At 40.7% G+C, this 18825-nt stretch overlaps 1 protein-coding gene across 2 annotated transcripts in view; it reads right to left on the reverse strand.

The window, feature by feature from the left end:
- Nucleotides 1-803: 803 nt before the first annotated feature.
- The window catches only part of LOC132897860 (acyl-CoA desaturase 1-like), a 48409-nt gene continuing 30387 nt past the window's right edge, over nucleotides 804-18825 (reverse strand). Inside the window, exons 5-8 of one of the 2 annotated variants that reach the window (XM_060939104.1) lie at nucleotides 8712-8944; nucleotides 5591-5641; nucleotides 5438-5497; nucleotides 804-1022 (exon numbers count right to left, since the gene is read on the reverse strand). In XM_060939104.1, the coding sequence (XP_060795087.1) occupies nucleotides 5442-5497; nucleotides 5591-5641; nucleotides 8712-8944 (340 nt within the window). In that variant the 3' untranslated portion in view covers nucleotides 804-1022; nucleotides 5438-5441. Of the gene's footprint in view, nucleotides 1023-5437; nucleotides 5642-8711; nucleotides 8945-18825 lie in introns of both variants that reach the window. The other variant, XM_060939103.1, reaches the window with a different exon arrangement.

An 18825-nucleotide genomic window follows, 5' to 3' on the forward strand; every position in this document is an offset into this window, starting at 1 on the left:
CTGTTACTATAGAAACAATAACATACTAGAAGCGCAAACCTGTGATTTGCAGCTGCATAACTGTCAGAGCTGCTGTTATAAAAATTTAAATCAACACCTTCTAGCCAGTCAGAATCATTATTCTACTGTGGGATAATTAACAGTTATTCCATGAAATTGAGTTGTACATGAGCTGATAGCTGACGAGGCACATAGCACAGAGTTGTCTATAAGCCATGAGATTGAGTGGAAGTTTTATTCTATACACATTCACTGGATTTTGAGAAACACAGCATTTTTATTTTTGAGCAAATTCGATAAATAAAAACGTCTGACAATCGTTTCCGCTTAGAATGTAAACAAACTGGCAAAATGACAGGAGCAATTTGAAAAATGCTATAATTCTTAAATTGTTTAAAAAATATACTTTTATTTCATATTTTGGGGGGTTGTTTTCTTCTTTAAGGTTTTTTTGGCAGTTGGTGAACCAACTTAAAGGTGCATTACCACCACTGACTGGGCTGGAGTGTGGAACAGGAGATACTGGGCGAAAGAAACCCCAATATTCTTTTAGCCATTTCGGTTTCTTTTAAATACTTGGCAATTTTGGGGGTTTTGTTTTCGAGTACAGTTTATTTCATCCTCAGTTGGTTCAGCAACATGCTCCGCCATTTTGTTTTTCTCTGCTCATGGTATATGAGCAGACAGGCTAGTAGTAGAGTAGCCAATCAGAGAGCGTGATTGCTTGTATCCAGTGAATGTGGACAGAATAAGTTAGATATCTCAGTCTTCAGTGGAGAGGAAGGAGTTTCAGTATTGCAGTATTTGTGTTATCAAATTTTATTGATTCTGCAGAAATTCCCTGCAAGCGCAAACCCCGACAAACATTCAACTCCGCTATGTTTAATGTATGAGATGTAATTCAGCATGTAGGAATCTGAAGATCCTCAAGTGATCTCAGCCTTTCTCCACTTCTGTACAGCATGCAGATGCCCAGGTCTTGATTTAATCCAGAGGTGGTGACCAGAGATGCATCACTGCAACTGACACACACAAACACTCAGTCATACACACTCCTCAGTTTGACTGAATGAAAGCTACAGCTATTCTATAACCAAAGTTCACTTGCACTGCATTCAACTCAAGGTCATAACTTGTAATTTCCAAACTCCAAATCAGTAAAAGCCGGGGGGGTAAATATTCTAACAATTTGAGACACTGGATTTCTGACTTTTTGAGCTATAAGCCATAATCATCAAAATTAAAAAAAAAAAAAAAAAAAAAAGACGAGCCAGATAAGAGACCCCAGCTTAATAAAATTGAGGAATGTGTAAAGGACATTAGACACTGGACGCTTATTAACTTCCTTCTGCTTAACTCCGACAGAAGTCCTTGTATTCAGATCACATGCAGATAGAAGTAGGTTTTCTGATTCCACAGTAACTCTGGATGGCCTTTCCAGATTATTGTAATGCCTCACTGTCTGGCTGTTCCAGTAGGAGCATAAACAAGCTCCAGTTCGTCCAGAACGCAGCAGTGAGGGTCCTTACTAGAACTAGAAGATATAACCCCATCACCTCGGTCTTATCCACACTGCATTGGCCTTGTGCTACAGTATCTGAGCAAACTTCTGGCCTTTTATGACCCACCACACCTACTTGGATCAAAAGGTGCAGACCTAACCCTGGTACCTCATATAGTGAAGGTTACATCAAAGGGCGGAGCCTTTTCTTACAAAGCCCCACAGTTATGGAACAGCCTTCCAAGTAGTGTTTGGGACCGAGACACAGTCTCAGCTGAAAACATATATTTAGTCAAGCTCTCCCTTTTAGTTATGCGGTCATAGTTAATCTCGCTGGAGTCCCTGCTTTCACGTAGCACAAAATGTACACTGTTCTTAACCATTAGGTGACCGTAGGCTAGGCCTGTCGTGATATTCAATATACCGACTTATCGTACGGTAAATGAAAATGAACTCGTTAATTTTTTTTACCATGATTTTGGTATTTACACGCTGTACATCTACATAGGGAAGTCGCCAGAGTATTAGCTTAACCCAGTGACTGAATAAAACACTGCATTGTTTTGTCGTCTCACGCAACTCTCAGTCAGAGGCGGGGCCTCCCAGCATGCAACAGTTATCCAGCCAGGGTGTTCACTGAATGGGGAAAGGACAACAACACGTTGCTCCGTTGTACAGACCATAGGCATAGAATTTAGGTATGGACGGGTCCCTACCAATATCAAACGACAGCTGATATGTCCCTACCAATATTTCTGATGGGGGGGAAATCGTGCTCCGTGCGTGGTACACAAATGGTTACTGCAGGTTTCCACTGGGCAAAACCACACAAAATTTGCTCATGAATATTCGCTCTGGGGGCGTGGTCGCGAAAACAGCAAGCAAGTTCGGCTACCATGTCAATTAGCAAGTGCGGTTGCAGTGCAGTGACCAGCTGCTAGCTAGCAAACTGTCCTTGAGGAATGTAACATTAGATTAGCTCATAAAATTAATCAGTTAACAACAGTTTGTATTCAGTGTGTAAAAATGACAACAGACGAATATGACTGTTTTCTAAGTTTGTGTGGCACGTAAATAACAATCCGACTTGATTACAAACAACTGGTGTTCATTAAGGTCACAAAGACATTATTAAATCATATCAAATTGTACTAATGTTGGCTAATATTGCACTGAGTCTTGCTTGTGAAGTGCCTGCAAACTTTAGCAGCCCGCTAACCCTGAATTTGAAGCGCTTCAGTTAAGACCTACAGAGTCCTGACCGAGTTCGTGTAACATGACGCATGTAATCAACAACCTGATGGTGATGTGGACATTGTTCGTGGCCCAGACACCTTTTAAATCAAATCAAATATTTTCACGTAATAAGCAGAACAGCCTCCGCCTTCTGGATCAGAAATGTTTGGTTACTCCGCCTCTCTTTTGAAAACGTCACATACCGAGTCCACACATCCGCTGAACTGATTGGTTTTCGAGGCGGTTGATTTGAAAGCGGTGGCTAAAAACATCTCTGTAGAACCCTGTCCCTCCTCCCCTCCCCGCTCTGCTCTAGGCTCAAGAACACAACAGAAGGGCAATAATATAGCAACCAATCAGAATTTAGATACATTTTGTTGTCAGGTAAAATTGTAACCTTTCAACGTGTCAAAGTTGGCGAGCCCTCGTGCTGTTTTACCGTTAGATCGATCACATATCAGCTTAAACTAGCATTCTAAAACTAGTTACAGATCCCACAGAAGAGAGGCGACTCCCCCTGCAGCCTCATGGAACGCAGTGTTTAAGGCTCCGGATGGGTTTTACTTCCATTTGAGGGCAAGGAACATATACCCTCCCGACAGTCAGTGCGTTATCCGCTTGTAAAACACGTTTGCAAATTGGTAGAATGAGTTAATCATCACATGCAAGATTTGCAATTAATCAGATGAATTGCATTATTATTATTATTATTATTCATGAATTACTACAGTTCTGAACTTCAAATGTTAAAAGTCTGGCCTTTGGAGAGATGATGGAGACTCTTTTGGTGGAACACAACACAGCAAAATATTGTGACCCTCTAATGTTGACCGGAAGTTGGCGCCACTGGGGGTTGGCATTGGGTTTATGTCCCCACCAATGTTAATACCAAACCCACGCCCTTGCCTACATGTTCTCATTCTAATTGTTACTTTTATCCAAATGACAGCTGGCAATACGTTGTTACTTTGCACTTTGTTTATCTGGGTTCTAATCTTTGAGAAACTGGATTGGCAGAATGGTGCCTGTGAAGAAGTGTCTTTATTACCCTGTGCCAAGTTAATATTTACTTAAGCACAATTTTTAAGAGCCATAGATTGTATTTTATTTATTGTTTTTGTCGTGAGTGGTTTTTTGTTTGTTTTATTTCTTTAGGTTATTTATTTATATATTTTTTACATTCCACTGTTGAATTGAATACTGTAAGTTGACTTAATTAAAAAAAGTTTACTGTTCTTTGAAAGGGTGTATTTGCATGATCATTATTATTATTTTACTAGTGGCATAAACTTGTCTTGAAAAAGATGTCAACAATAATACCGTTTATCACAATTTCTGAGACAATATATCGTCCAACAAAATTTATCATCATGACAGGCCTACCGTAGGCATACCTAACAATTTCTCTCTTTCTCTCCCTCACACACACACACCTCCTGAGATACCACTGATCTCAGTGACCTCTGCTGACCTCTCCTGCTTGATCCATCCTGATGCCCTACTTCTGGCTGAGAATCTCATCATTTTACTCCTCAGAATGACCCCATATAGACAGCCTAAAGATGCACTTAATGCAAACAGTTTTGCTCTGATGGTTCAGGACGACAATCGCAATGATAACTTTACGACTGCAGTTGTCATGAACAGTTTTATACTCAAGTCTCCATCATCCATCCATCCATCCATCCATCCATTATCTGTAGCCGCTTTATCCTGTCCTACAGGGTCGCAGGCGAGCTGGACCCTATCCCAGCTGACTATGGGCGAAAGGCGGGGTTCACCCTGGACAAGTCGCCAGGTCATCACAGGGCTGACACATAGACACAGACAACCATTCACACTCACATTCACACCTACGCTCAATTTAGAGTCACCAGTTAACCTAACCTGCATGTCTTTGGACTGTGGGGGAAACCGGAGCACCCGGAGGAAACCCACGCGGACACGGGGAGAACATGCAAACTCCACACAGAAAGGCCCTCGCCGGCCCCGGGGCTCGAACCCAGACCTTCTTGCTATGAGGTGACAGCGCTAACCACTACACCACCGTGCAGCCCAAGGCTCCGTCAGTGAATGATTTATAACTTCAACAAAATAGAATTCATGTTAAAACTATAATGAATTTCCTGGTTACACGGTTGTACTTTCTGACTATCAGACACAGTTATCGAAGTGAGTTATTTATAATCATGCTGTCACCCAGATGAGGATGGGTTCCATTTAGAGTCTGGGTCCCCTCAAGGGTTCCTCACGTCATCTCGGAATTTTTCCCTTGCTTCAGTTGCCTCAGGTTTGCTCATTAGGGATAAATTTATTAATACATGTTTAAAATCTATATATTTTGTCAAGCTCCTTTACGACAATGGCCATTTGTTCAAGCATTATACAAATAAATTGACTTGACATTCAGTTGTTTAATCTACAACACTGACTATACAGTTCTGCGTTTCAAAAGGAATCATCTTCACATGGTGTGTGATGTGTGCCAAGATGGGAAAAGATCTCATTCCGACCTGCAAATTACAACTTAAAAAGGCAAGTTGAACACAGCAAGAATGACCGAGGTTTACAATAGGGGCAGAGTTTAATCTTAAGTATGGGTTATAACAGGGGTGGAGCCGATATATATTTTTTTAATTTTACATATTTACCACATTACCCGCTAAAACATTTACAATAATGTTAATTAAAATTATTTACCGAATTATCCACTCCTGTGGCTCCCGTCCCCGGTGCGCTTGGCACGAGCCATGACGAGCTCTGTGGGGACACGGCGGAGGTCTTTAGCCAGACCCAGAACACACATGAGGTCAATGAAGCAGGTAGTAAGGTTCAGCTTGCAGCCAAACTCACTGGTGGAATAGTCATATGGAAAGGTGTGGTGGTAGTTATGGAATCCTTCACCTGAAAAATGAATAATTGATCATTTATATGAATGAAAAAATTCAAAAAGAGAAACAGTCCACACAGTCATTACTAATCTACAGGTTTAAAAAAATAACCTTAGGCCTGAACGCACAATCTTTGAAAGTCCCACATCAGTGTCATGGGATATGATATGAAGTAGATAGAGCATATATGAACAAGTGTATGAGCTGTTGGTATAGACCGAGTGTGTATGAGCAGTAGATATACAGCATTGAGAGGTGGGTGTAGAGCATATAGAAATAGAATGCACAGTGTATATGAATAGTGATATAAAAGTCGTATGAGCAGTAAATTATAGTTTTGTTTTGAATTATAAAATACTACTAGTGATCTATAAAGCACCAAATGGTCTCATGCCACGGTCCCTGAATGAACTTCTGGTCTTTCATGACCTGCCACACCTACTTGGATCAAAAGGTGCAGGCTATTTGTTGGTATCTCAAATAATGAAAGGTTACATCAGGGGGCGGAGCCCTTTCTTACAAAACCCCACAGTTATGGAACAACCTTCCAAGTAGTGTTTGGGACTCAGACACAGTCTCCGTGTTCAAGTCTCGGCTGAAAACACATCCGTTTAGTCAAGTCTTGTGAAAGTAGCCTTTTCTTATTAGGTAAAGCAGCAGATCTGGAGAGTTGAAGGGAAAAAAAGTGTTGTTGTAAACTAGGATAACTGGATGCTGTCCTCCACCCCCATGTTCACTCTGGTTTGTTGATGGTGGAGTGGCTGCTGCTTCATGTCCTAGAGTTCCCTCATGTCTGTATTACCTTCTGGCTCTTTCTTTTAGTTGTGTTGTCAGTCTTGCTAGAGTCTCTGCTTGAACTTAGCACACAATGTTCACTGTTCTTCACCATTAGGTGACAATATTAAAGAATGTGTTTGTTTCTCCATCTCCCCCCACCCCTCACTCTCTCTGTGGAGCTACACATGCTATTCCCAAGATACCAGTGACTCCTCCTGCTCACCAGGCCTGCCCAATTCATCCTAATGCCTGACTTCTGGCTGGAGTTCTCATCATTTCACTCCTGCTGAAGATGGGCCCCATAGGGACAGCCTAAAGATGATGGCAGCTTTGGACTGCAATTATGAACAGTCTTACATTCAGGTCTTCACCAGTGAACAGTTGATAGTCTCGTCAAATCAGACATGTTGAAACTATAATGAATTTCCGGGTTACACAATTGCACTTTGACCACAGAGCACAAAGTTATAGAAGCCAGTTGCTTATAAAATCACACCAATTCATCACCCAGATGAAGATGGGTTCCCTTTTGAGTCTGGTTCCTCTCAAGGTTTCTTTCTCATGTTTGAGTTGATCCCTTACCACAGTTGCCTCAGGTTTACTCATTAGGGATAAAATTTATACAACCCCAAAATCAGAAAAATTTGGGACCATGTGGAAAATGCAAATACAAACGTGGAACCAGCGAATTCTAAATATACTTTGACTTGTATTTCATTAGACAGAATGAACCCAAGATATTTCATATTCTGTTGGTCAACTTCATTTCATTTGTTAAAATACATCCATTCCTGCATTTCAGTCCTGCAACACATTCCAAAAAAGTTGGGACAGGGGCCATTTAGGGCTAGTAACGAGGTAAAATGATGCGATTTGAAACAGGTGATTGTAATCATGATTTGGTACCGGCGTCCAGGAAAGGCTGAATTTTTGTGGAGCAAAGATGGGCTGAGGATCTCCAGTTTGTCAACAAACGTATGAGAAAGTTATTGAAATGTTTAAAAACAATGTTCCTCAAAGAAAGATATGCAGGAATTTTGACGTTTCACCCTCTACAGTGCATAGGATCATTAACCAATCCAAAGGAATTTTGGTGCATAAAGGGCAAGGGCTCAAGCCTAATCTGAACACCCGTGATCTCTGATCCCTCAGACTGCACTGAATCAAGAATCATCATTCATCTACAGCTGATAGAACCACATGGGCTCCGGATTACTTTGGCAAAGCTTTGTTGAGCTCGACAACAGAGCTACATCCACAAATGCCAGTTAAAATTTACTTTGGAAAAAAGAAGCCTTATGTTAACTGTGGCCAGAAGCGCCATTGACTTCTCTGGGCTTGGAGGCGTCTGAGGTGGACAATCGCACAGTGGAAATGTGTATGGTGGTCAGACGAATCAGTATTCCAGGACTTTTTTGGAAGAAATGGACGCCATGTGCTCAGGACCAAAGAGGAAAAGGACCATCCAGACTGTTAACAGGAACAAGTCCAAAACCAGGGAGTGACATGGTATGGGGTTGGGTCAGTGCCCTTTGCAAAGCTAACTTACACTTCTGTGATGGAGCATTAAATGCAGAAAAGTACACTGAGATTTTGGAGCAACATCTGCTGCCTTCAAGACAACATCTTTTCCAGGGAGATTTCAACAAGACAATGCAAAACCACATTCTGCTCATGTTACAAAGGCGTGGCTGTGGAAGAAGAGGGCGTGTCCCCTCTGTCCCCAATAGAGAATGTGTGGAGAATTTAGAAATGATAAATGACAGTGACAACCCCGAACTGTTCCACACCTTAAGACCGGTTTACAGCAAGAACAGGAGAAAAAAACAACACCTGAAACACTTCATCACTCAGAGCCTTCAGTCCATAAACATTTTTTAACTGTTGGGAGAAGGAATGGAAACAAAGTGGGAAATGCTTTACTGTCCCAACTTTTCTGAAATGGTGTTCATTCTGGGGGAGGGGGAGGAACCCCTTCATAAAGTAAAATATGAAATGTGCTGTTGTATTGTTTTGAATGCAATACAGGTCAAAGATTATTTACAAATCAATCATTGTTTTCAGTTTTAATTTAAACTTTGACATACCAACCCCCAATCAGGAAAAGTTGGGATATCAGTTCAGATATGTAAAATTTATATCCAGAATTATATATTTCTGTAAAGGTGCTTTCTAACGATCTCAATTGCTAAAAAGCACTATACACAAACTGAATTAAATACAGCACATGTACAGGCAGCAGATCTACAGCACAGAGAGGCTGATCGAGTGTATATGAACAGTGTATAGGAAAGTAAAAATCACACCAATGGCGCTGAAGGCGACGAAGTTGTTCTCTCGTGGGTTGATGTGAACATCATATGGTCGGTTCCCCCACATGTGGGCGGCGCTGTTCACTAACCAGGTGGCGTTTAGCACCAGCATGTACCTGAGGAGGGTAGGTACAAAAAAGCCCACCCACAGAGATTCTGCCCACAGGAACCATGGCAACACTGCTGGGATGAGGAAGCACATCACTACCACAGAGGGCTTATAGAACCTACAGAGAGACAGACAGAATTACATTTTCTTTCCATCCATCATTCCATTGATCTCCCTCCCTAATCATCCTTCCAACTCTTCTTCTCTATATTTGTCTGTCCTTTCCATCCACCATTTCTCCCTAGGTACACCATGTTATTCAAAATGGGAAAATAATCAGACACATGCACAAGTTGATATATAATAAAAATATAGGCTGCAGGACACCAACCAAGTCTGGATGCTTGCTTTATTTTATGCATTTCAGGACACTGCAGTCTCTCACAAGAAGTTTTTAAAATGATACTACTTACATTTCCACATTTTGGAACACACAAATCTGAAAACAGGTGGACTAAACACAAAGTGGAATTTAGAGAAACACTATTTACAAAGTTTACATTTACAGCATCATAAACCTTGCTATAAAAAAAGTGCTTTAAAAGTAGTACAAGTACAGCATTTTTATGAGCCCTTGAAGGGCATACTGTTTAAAACCAATAACCTGGACTCTGAAACTACAGTAGGCCTAGAATATGAGGTTTAAGAAAAGAAGTACAACAGAAAATCAACAGCTGTATGTATAACAATTTTGCACAGTAGCTGTGCTGTGATGACCGACCTTTTATGAATGTCCTTGCAATTTCATATTTAGCCGCACATCAAATAAAAGGAGATCATGTTCTCCCATTACCAACAGTCTATTCAAACAATGTTCACCAACAAGGTTTTCAAATCATATGATAAAGTTTCTTGCCTGCACCAGCGTTTAAACTATACCATTTTTCCATTTTCCATCTTTTATTTGTACTTTTACTTTTCCCAAGTGACGCATTCATTTTCTCCAAGAATGTTTTTTCGTCTAACATTTGATGTTTAACATTCATCATGACATTCAGCTTGCTCAGTGTGTCAAATGCTGGATATTTAGTAATTCTTCCTCAGTTATTAATAGTATCCATTTATGACAATGGTGTTTGTAATCTCTGACAGAGAAGGCTGCAGCATTAGAGGTGAACATCCAGACTCTAGAGAGGGTTAATGAGAGCAGAGTAGTTTCAGTAGGGGAAAGTCTGGATGCCTTAGGCAGAGTCAGCAAACTCCCAACTCCAACATTAAAGCCACAGTGGGGTAAACGGGTCACAACTCTATAGCATAACCCCCCCCCCCCCCAAAAAAAAGCCACACTCCTCCCTGCATCAAGTGTCTAACGGGTTTGCTCTCCTCAGTGAAGCAACTGCTGAGAAACCGGAACACTATCTTAGGGCAAGTGAAATTAACCCTTTGGGGCCGAGAGCTTTGCCAGCAAAGCTTGACAGGTTTAGAATGAGTAGGTCATGTATTGAGAGAAATATCTTCACGAGTTTATCATACAAGCATAATAAACTATTGACAAACTTCATACTTTCCTATGTGCCCACTGCCAATTAATATAGTTTTTAAATTACCTAAATTAGATGAAATATAAAACTTGTCACCTTACTCGGTCACACCAGAGTCGGAGCGCCCACTTACACGTTCATTAAAAAAAATAAATAAATAAATAAAATTAAAAAAAAAAAAAAAAAGGGACTCTGCACATGGTGACGGCATGATGATCACTTTCACTCTTTCAGTTTCGATTGGCTTCTCTCTCGCAGTGGGAACGCCCACCATAAACAGGACAAAATCTGTCAGAGTTTGGGCTATTTGGAGGTAAAACTTGTTGCGAGATGGCATGCAGATTTTATGCACTTTGAATGATTCAGGACAGCGATTCAATTCATGATTCATTTTATGTTTTAGGACAGCAAATCAATTCATGATTCAGGACAGCAATTCAGTTCAATCTTGAAAACTGCGACACAGATGATGAATAGTGCCTTCTTTTTTAAACTTCGACTTGATCCAGCCAAAGATCAGCTCGAGTAACTGTAAATATTTCTTCCATTTCTTATGAGCAGATGTGTGTGCTCTGTAGTGCATACACAGAAAAAATTACTGAGCAATTTTTTTCCGGAGTTAAAAAAGTATTTTCCTCAAAAATAGTTAATTTTGCTCCATTTTGAGTTTAGGGAGTAAAATTTGGAGTGGGAGCAAAATTAGAGAGCAATTGTGTTAAGAGTTGGTTGTGGATCTGAACTGAGTAAAATAGTACCAGAGTTAATTTCAAGACACACTGAATAGTCAAATACCAGATAAATGAAGATGTAAAAATCAGTTTTAGAACTGTGTTGGAATGTGTGAAACAGCATGACCTTACCCACTGAGACTTGACCTGATGGGATTAAACGTTGGCAGTGGGAGGGGTTTTCACTCTTCTCATTGAATGAATGGAAATTTTCCTCCTCTTCTCATTGAATACCCCTCCCACTGCCAACCCTTTATCCTAAAACAATAGGACAAATTTTTTTGATGGCCAGTTAATTGTCCAAATCAATGGCGCAGATTTAAGTTTTTGTGCTCGATACATTCCTAAGACTGAACAGAATCACCTTAATTGACAAACGGTTCGACACAATGGGTAAGGTCATGTTCTCCCCCCCACATACATTCCAACACAGTTCCAAAACTGCTTTCTACAACAGCTTCATTTATGTTATTTATTTATTTATTTTTTTAAAAGTACAACCATGACATACATACTACATCAATATTATTGTAGCTGAACTTGTGCTGAATATAAATAAACAAATAAAATCAATGCTGCTTAGATTTGTTGAAATTGACAAATTGGAGCATACCAAAATCATTAGCGTGCCAGAAAATACCCTCAGACCCCAGAGGGTTAACTAGACTTTAAAGCTGCTGGAGCCCCTAAGTCAGATGTATACCGGGAGCCAGGGTGCTGGACATAGCAGATAATCTTCGGGTCCAAGGCAAGCATAGGTTTGCCAAGGTAGTTCTTGCTACATCGGAGCTCATGATACATTCGTCAGAAACTTTTTAAACTTAAATGAGAATAAGACTGAGATCATAATGTTTGGGTGTGAGCCATTGGATAGTATGGCAGATGTTCTTGGTCCACTAACGCCAAACATTCAGTCATCGGTTTAATAAAAAAAAAAAAAAAGCACCACACCTTTCTGGGTGATCTTTGACGCCAGACTTGAGTTTAAATCAGCAGATTAGCTCGGTTGTACAAACCAGCTTCTTCCACCTAAGGATTTTATCTAAAGTTAAGGGCTATCTTTCCCGGAGAGACCTGGAGACTGTAATTCATGCTTTTATTAAACACACAGCTGAATTACTGTAACTCACTTTATGTTGGCCTGGATCACACTTTGTTACATCGTCTGCAGAATGCAGCAGCCCACCTTCTTACTGGGACATGCAAGTGTGATCACATTTCCCCCAGTCTTAGCCTCACTCCACTGGCTCCCGGTCTCATTTAGGATTGATTTTAAGATTTTACTGTTCGTTTTCAAAGCTCTTAATGGGCTGGACCCCCAGTACTTGACTGAGCTGCTACACATTCATGCCCCTGGAAGAACATTAAGATCAGCAAATCAGCTGCTTCTGCCTGTACCCAAATCTCAGCTAAAGACCAAAAGGTGATCGAGCCTTTGGGGTGGCTGCTCCTAGGCTTTGGAACAGTCTGCCATGGCACATTAGATCGGCTGACTCCATAGATGTTTTTAAATCTTCTTTAAAAATGCATCTTTTCTCTATGGCTTTTAATTGAGCTGGCACTTTGTATTTGTATATTTATTAGGGCTTGAGCACCGTTCGGTGCAAAGACCCTATTGTTTTTCTAAGGATTATTATTATTATTATTATTATTATTATTTTTCTGTTGCGCTAGGCTTTTTTTGAGGCATTTCCCATGCACGAAAACTCATGAAATTTGATACACACAGTCATTGTAACCGCTTCTCAGCCACAGACGTTTGGCCCCGGGCATGACCCAGGGACTTCATAGCGCCCCTTTTTCCATTTCCCATTGAAATGAATGGGTAGAACTTGAGTTCTACCCAAAGTTCTACCCTTTCGATGATGTCACGCCCAACAGGAAGTGAGGTAATTGGGCTCATATGCGTTTGGACACATGGTCATTTATAACGTACTCCTCCTAGACGGTTCATCAGATTCATGTCAAACTTGGCAAACATGCTGCCGAGATATTGCTGATGCCAAGAAATTGCGATGGGATTTTTGATATCCCTTTGGGATTTTTGATATAAATGACGGACCCTAAAATGCTTTGCAGAATCATAAAGTCAATCAAGTGTAGGTCATAAAAAGAATATTCCCCGACACCTAATTATTTTTGTTTAGTGGACCGAAAGCTACTGATATTGACACATCTAATTCACATGCCTAGCACAGTATCACCATGTGGCCAAGCAGGAAATGTGCCAAAGAGTTCCAATGCTTTGATGGATTGATCTATGACATGCCTGACATAGCGCCACCAACACACTCACACTCGTATGCGCACACACACACACACACACACACACACAAATCATATACACACACATGAATACTCATGAGAATGGGTAACATACAATTCTGTGCACACACACACATTTATGCATACACACTCAAGTATGCACACGCAACATCTATGAGCACACACTCTTTCTCACACAATTTCTCTCTCTCTCTCCCCCCCATCTTTTTCCATTTCCCATTGAAATGAATGGGTAGAACTTTGGAGTGATGTCATAAGGTCATTTGGAGTGAAATTACACATGGTCATTTTTAACATACTCCTCCTAGATGGTTCATCAGATTCATGTCAAACATGATGCCAAGATATTGCTGAAGTTGAATTGCGAAGGGATTTTTGATATGTTGTAATATGTTGAAATAACATAATATGCCAAGATATTGCTGAATGTTGAATTTGATATCTTGTAATATGATTCTGATTCTCTTTAGCTGTTATGGCATCTTTATTAACAGTTACGATCTTACACTTTCTCTAGTTGCGGTGGGGAGAACTCTGAACTCTTCATCTCTTCACAAACAACACGCCTGGGCATGTCCTAAACAAAATGTGGTGTCACATCATGAGTTTCAGGCTTGTGACTTGTAACCCACTGTGGTGAAAACAAAACACTACACCTCATTAAACTGCATTACAATCACATATTGTAACTTTACAAAATATTGGATATCGGGAGTCTGATGATATAACGTATACAATTCTGTGCACACTCAGTCATATGCATATTTATCCATACACACATGCACTCAAGTACGCACTCACATGCACATGCAACGTCTATGAGCACACTCTCTCACATACACACCTCTCTCTCCCTCTGACTGACAGACAGACACACACAATAATAGTGACCTGCCATCATTGTGCATTTTGTTGCAGACATATGAAAACTCTGCATGTATACACACACACACACACAGCTAAGATGACTTCAGATTACAGCATGAGATAGAGATAAAGAGGAGACACGTATAGTTTTGTACATGTACAGTTAGGTCCATAAATATTTGGACAGAGGCAACATTTTTCTAATTTTGGTTCTGTACATTACCACAATGAATTGTTCAGACTTTCAGCTTTAATTCAGTGGGTTGAACAAAATGATTCCATAAAAATGTGAGGAACTAACGCATTTTTTAAAAACACAATCCCTTCATTTCAGGGGCTCAAAAGTAATTGGACAAATTAAATAATTGTAAATAAAATGTTCATTTCTAATACTTGGTTGAAAACCCTTTGTTGGCGATGACTGCCTGAAGTCTTGAACTCATGGACATCACCAGACGCTGTGTTTCCTCCTTTTTAATGCTCTGCCAGGCCTTTACTGCAGCGGTTTTCAGTTGCTGTTTGTTTGTGGGCCTTTCTGTCTGAAGTTTAGTCTTTAACAAGTGAAATGCTGCTCAATTGGGTTGAGATCAGGTGACTGACTTGGCCATTCAAGAATATTCCACTTCTTTGCTTTAATAAACTCCTGGGTTGCTTTGGCTTTATGTTTTGGGTCATTGTCCATCTGTATTATGAAACGCCGACCAATCAGTTTGGCTGGATTTGAGCACACAGTATGTCTCTGAATACCTCAGAATTCATCCGGCTGCTTCTGTCTTGTGTCACATCATCAATAAACACTAGTGACCCAGTGCCACTGGCAGCCATGCATGCCCAAGCCATCACACTGCCTCCGCCGTGTTTTACAGATGTGGTATGCTTTGGATCATGAGCTGTACCACGCCTTCGCCATACTTTTTTCTTTCCATCATTCTGGTAGAGGTTGATCTTGGTTTCATCTGTCCAAAGAATGTTCTTCCAGAACTGTGCTGGCTTTTTTAGATGTTTTTTAGCAAAGTCCAATCTAGCCTTTTTATTCTTGAGGCTTATGAGTGGCTTGCACCGTGCAGTGAACCCTCTGTATTTACTTTCATGCAGTCTTCTCTTTATGGTAGATTTGGATATTGATACGCCTACCTCCTGGAGAGTGTTGTTCACTTGGTTGGCTGTTGTGAAGGGGTTTCTCTTCACCATGAAAATTATTCTGCCATCATCCACCACTGTTGTCTTCTGTGAGTGCCCAGGTCTTTTTGCATTGATGAGTTCACCAGTGCTTTCTTTCTTTCTCAGGATGCACCAAACTGTAGATTTTGCCACTCCTAATATTGTAGCAATTTCTCGGATGGGTTTTTTCTGTTTTCGCAGCTTAAGGATGGCTTGTTTCACCTGCATGGAGAGCTCCTTTGACCGCATGTTTTCTTCACAGCAAAATCTTCCAAATGCAAGCACCACACCTCAAATCAACTCCAGGCCTTTTATCTGCTTAATTGAGAATGACATAACGAAGGAATTGCCCACACCTGCCCATGAAATAGCCTTTGAGTCAATTGTCCAATTACTTTTGGTCCCTTTAAAAACAGGGTGGCACATGTTAAGGAACTGAAACTCCTAAACCCTTCATCCAATTTTAATGTGGATACCTCAAATGAAAGCTGAAAGTCTGGACTTTATGTCGATTATATAACTATAACTTGAATATGTTTCAGTAAACAGGTTAAAAAAAAAATTGTGTCAGTGTCCAAATATATATAGACCTAACTGTATAAATGTATATTTTCACAACACACACACACACACACACACACACACACACACACACACACGTCTTTGTCTGTCTCTCTCATCCATCAAGCAGTCATGGCATTTGCAACATGCACATCACCTTTGAACATTTGATGAATATACAGTGCCTTGCAAAAGTATTCATACCCCTTGAACTTTTTCACATTTTTCCACCTTACAACCACGAACTTAAGTTTTGTATTGAGATTTTATGTGATGGACCAACACAGAGTAGCACATAATTGTGAAGTGAAATGAAAATGATAAAATGGTCTTCAAAATTTTAAACAAATAAAAATCTGAAAAATGTGGTGTGCATTAGTATTCAGCCCCCTGTACTCTGATACCTCTAAATACAATCCAGTGCAATCAATTGCCTTCAGAAGTCGTCTAATTAGTTAATAGAGTCCTACTGTGTGTAATTTACTCTCAGCATAAATACACTTGTTCTGTGAAGGCCTCAGTGGTTTGTTAGAGAACACTGAAGAACAAACAGAATCATGAAGACCAAAGAACTCACCAGACAGGTCTGGGATAAAGTTCTGGAGAAGTTTAAAGCAGGGTTAGGTTATAAAAAAATATCCCAAGCTCTGAACATCAAGAAGCACTGTTCAATCCATCATTCAAAAATGGAAAAAGTATGGCACAACTGCAAACCTACCAAGACATGGCCGTCCACCTAAACTGACAGAGCGAGCAAGGAGAGCACTGGTCAGAGAAGCAGCCAAGAGGCCCATGATCACTCTGGAGGAGCTGCAGAAATCCACAGCTCAGGTGGGAGAATCTGTGCACAGGACAACTATAAGCCGTACACCCCACAAATCTGGCCTTTTTGGAAGAGTGGCAAGAAGAAAGCCATTGTTGAAAGACAGGCACAAGAAGTCCCGTTTGCAGTTTGCCAGAAGCCATGTAGGGGACACAGCAAACATGTGGAAGAAGGTGCTTTGGTTAGATGAGACCAGAGTTGAACTTTTTGGCCTAAATGCAAAGCGCTATGTGTGGCGGGAAACTAACACTGCTCATCACCCTGCACACACCATCCCCACTGTGAAACATGGTGGTGGCAGCATCATGCTATGGGGATGCTTTTCTTCAGCAGGGACAGGGAAGCTGGTCAGAGTTGATGGGAAGATGGATGGAGCTAAATACAGGGCAATCCTGGAAGAAAACCTGTTGGAGGCTGCAAAAGACTTGAGACTGGGAAGGAGATTCACCTTCCAGCAAGACAATGACCCTAAACATACAGCCAGAGCTACAATGGAATGGTTTAGATCAAAGAATATTCATGTGTTAGAATGGCCCAGTCAAAGTCCAGACCTAAATCCCATTGAGCATCTGTGGCAAGACTTGAACATTGCTGTTCACAGACGCTCTCCATCCAATCTGGCTGAGCTTGAGCTATTTTGCAAAGAAGAATGGGCAAAAATTTCAGTGTCTAGATGTGCAAAGCTGGTAGAGACATACCACAAAAGACTTGCAGCTGTAATTGCAGCAAAAGGTGGCTCTACAAAGTATTGACGCAGGGGGGCTGAATACTAATGCACACCACATTTTTCAGATTTTTATTTGTTTAAAATTTTGAAGACCATTTATCATTTTCGTTTCACTTCACAATTATGTGCTACTCTGTGTTGGTCTATCACATAAAATCTCAATGAAAAATTTTTAAGTTCGTGGTTGTAAGGTGGAAAAATGTGAAAAAGTTCAAGGGGTAGGAATACTTTTGCAAGGCACTGTATGAAATGTGACTGTTTTGTTGGGTGGCGGGTTGTCCTGGGTTGCGGAATCATACGTGCGAGGGCCCGTCAAGGCCGCTAGCGGATTTAATTTCATATTTGTATTGTATTACATTTTGTAATATGTATATATTTTATGGCCTTTTTAAGTTTGGTATTTTATTACTTTTACTTTATGTCTACAACCCCGATTCCAAAAAAGTTGGGACAAAGTACAAATTGTAAATAAAAACAGAATGCAACGATGTGGAAGTTTCAAAATTCCATATTTTATTCAGAATAGAACATAGATGACATATCAAATGTTTAAACTGAGAAAATGTATCATTTAAAGAGAAAAATTAGGTGATTTTAAATTTCATGACAACAACACATCTCAAAAAAGTTGGGACAAGGCCATGTTTCCCACTGTGAGACATCCCCTTTTCTCTTTACAACAGTCTGTAAACGTCTGGGGACTGAGGAGACAAGTTGCTCAAGTTTAGGGATAGGAATGTTAACCCATTCTTGTCTAATGTAGGATTCTAGTTGCTCAACTGTCTTGGGTCTTTTTTGTCGTATCTTCCGTTTTATGATGCGCCAAATGTTTTCTATGGGTGAAAGATCTGGACTGCAGGCTGGCCAGTTCAGTACCCGGACCCTTCTTCTACGCAGCCATGATGCTGTAATTGATGCAGTATGTGGTTTGGCATTGTCATGTTGGAAAATGCAAGGTCTTCCCTGAAAGAGACGTCGTCTGGATGGGAGCATATGTTGCTCTAGAACCTGGAGATACCTTTCAGCATTGATGGTGTCTTTCCAGATGTGTAAGCTGCCCATGCCACACGCACTAATGCAACCCCATACCATCAGAGATGCAGGCTTCTGAACTGAGCGCTGATAACAACTCGGGTCGTCCTTCTCCTCTTTAGTCCGAATGACACGGCGTCCCTGATTTCCATAAAGAACTTCAAATTTTGATTCGTCTGACCACAGAACAGTTTTCCACTTTGCCACAGTCCATTTTAAATGAGCCTTGGCCCAGAGAAGACGTCTGCGCTTCTGGACTGTCGAACTCCTTTCTGATATTGCTCCACTATTTGTCGGCGCAGAATTAGGGGGATTGGTGATCCTCTTCCCATC

The sequence above is a fragment of the Neoarius graeffei genome, chromosome 14 (assembly GCF_027579695.1).
Source record: "Neoarius graeffei isolate fNeoGra1 chromosome 14, fNeoGra1.pri, whole genome shotgun sequence".
Taxonomy (NCBI): Eukaryota; Metazoa; Chordata; class Actinopteri; order Siluriformes; family Ariidae; genus Neoarius; species Neoarius graeffei.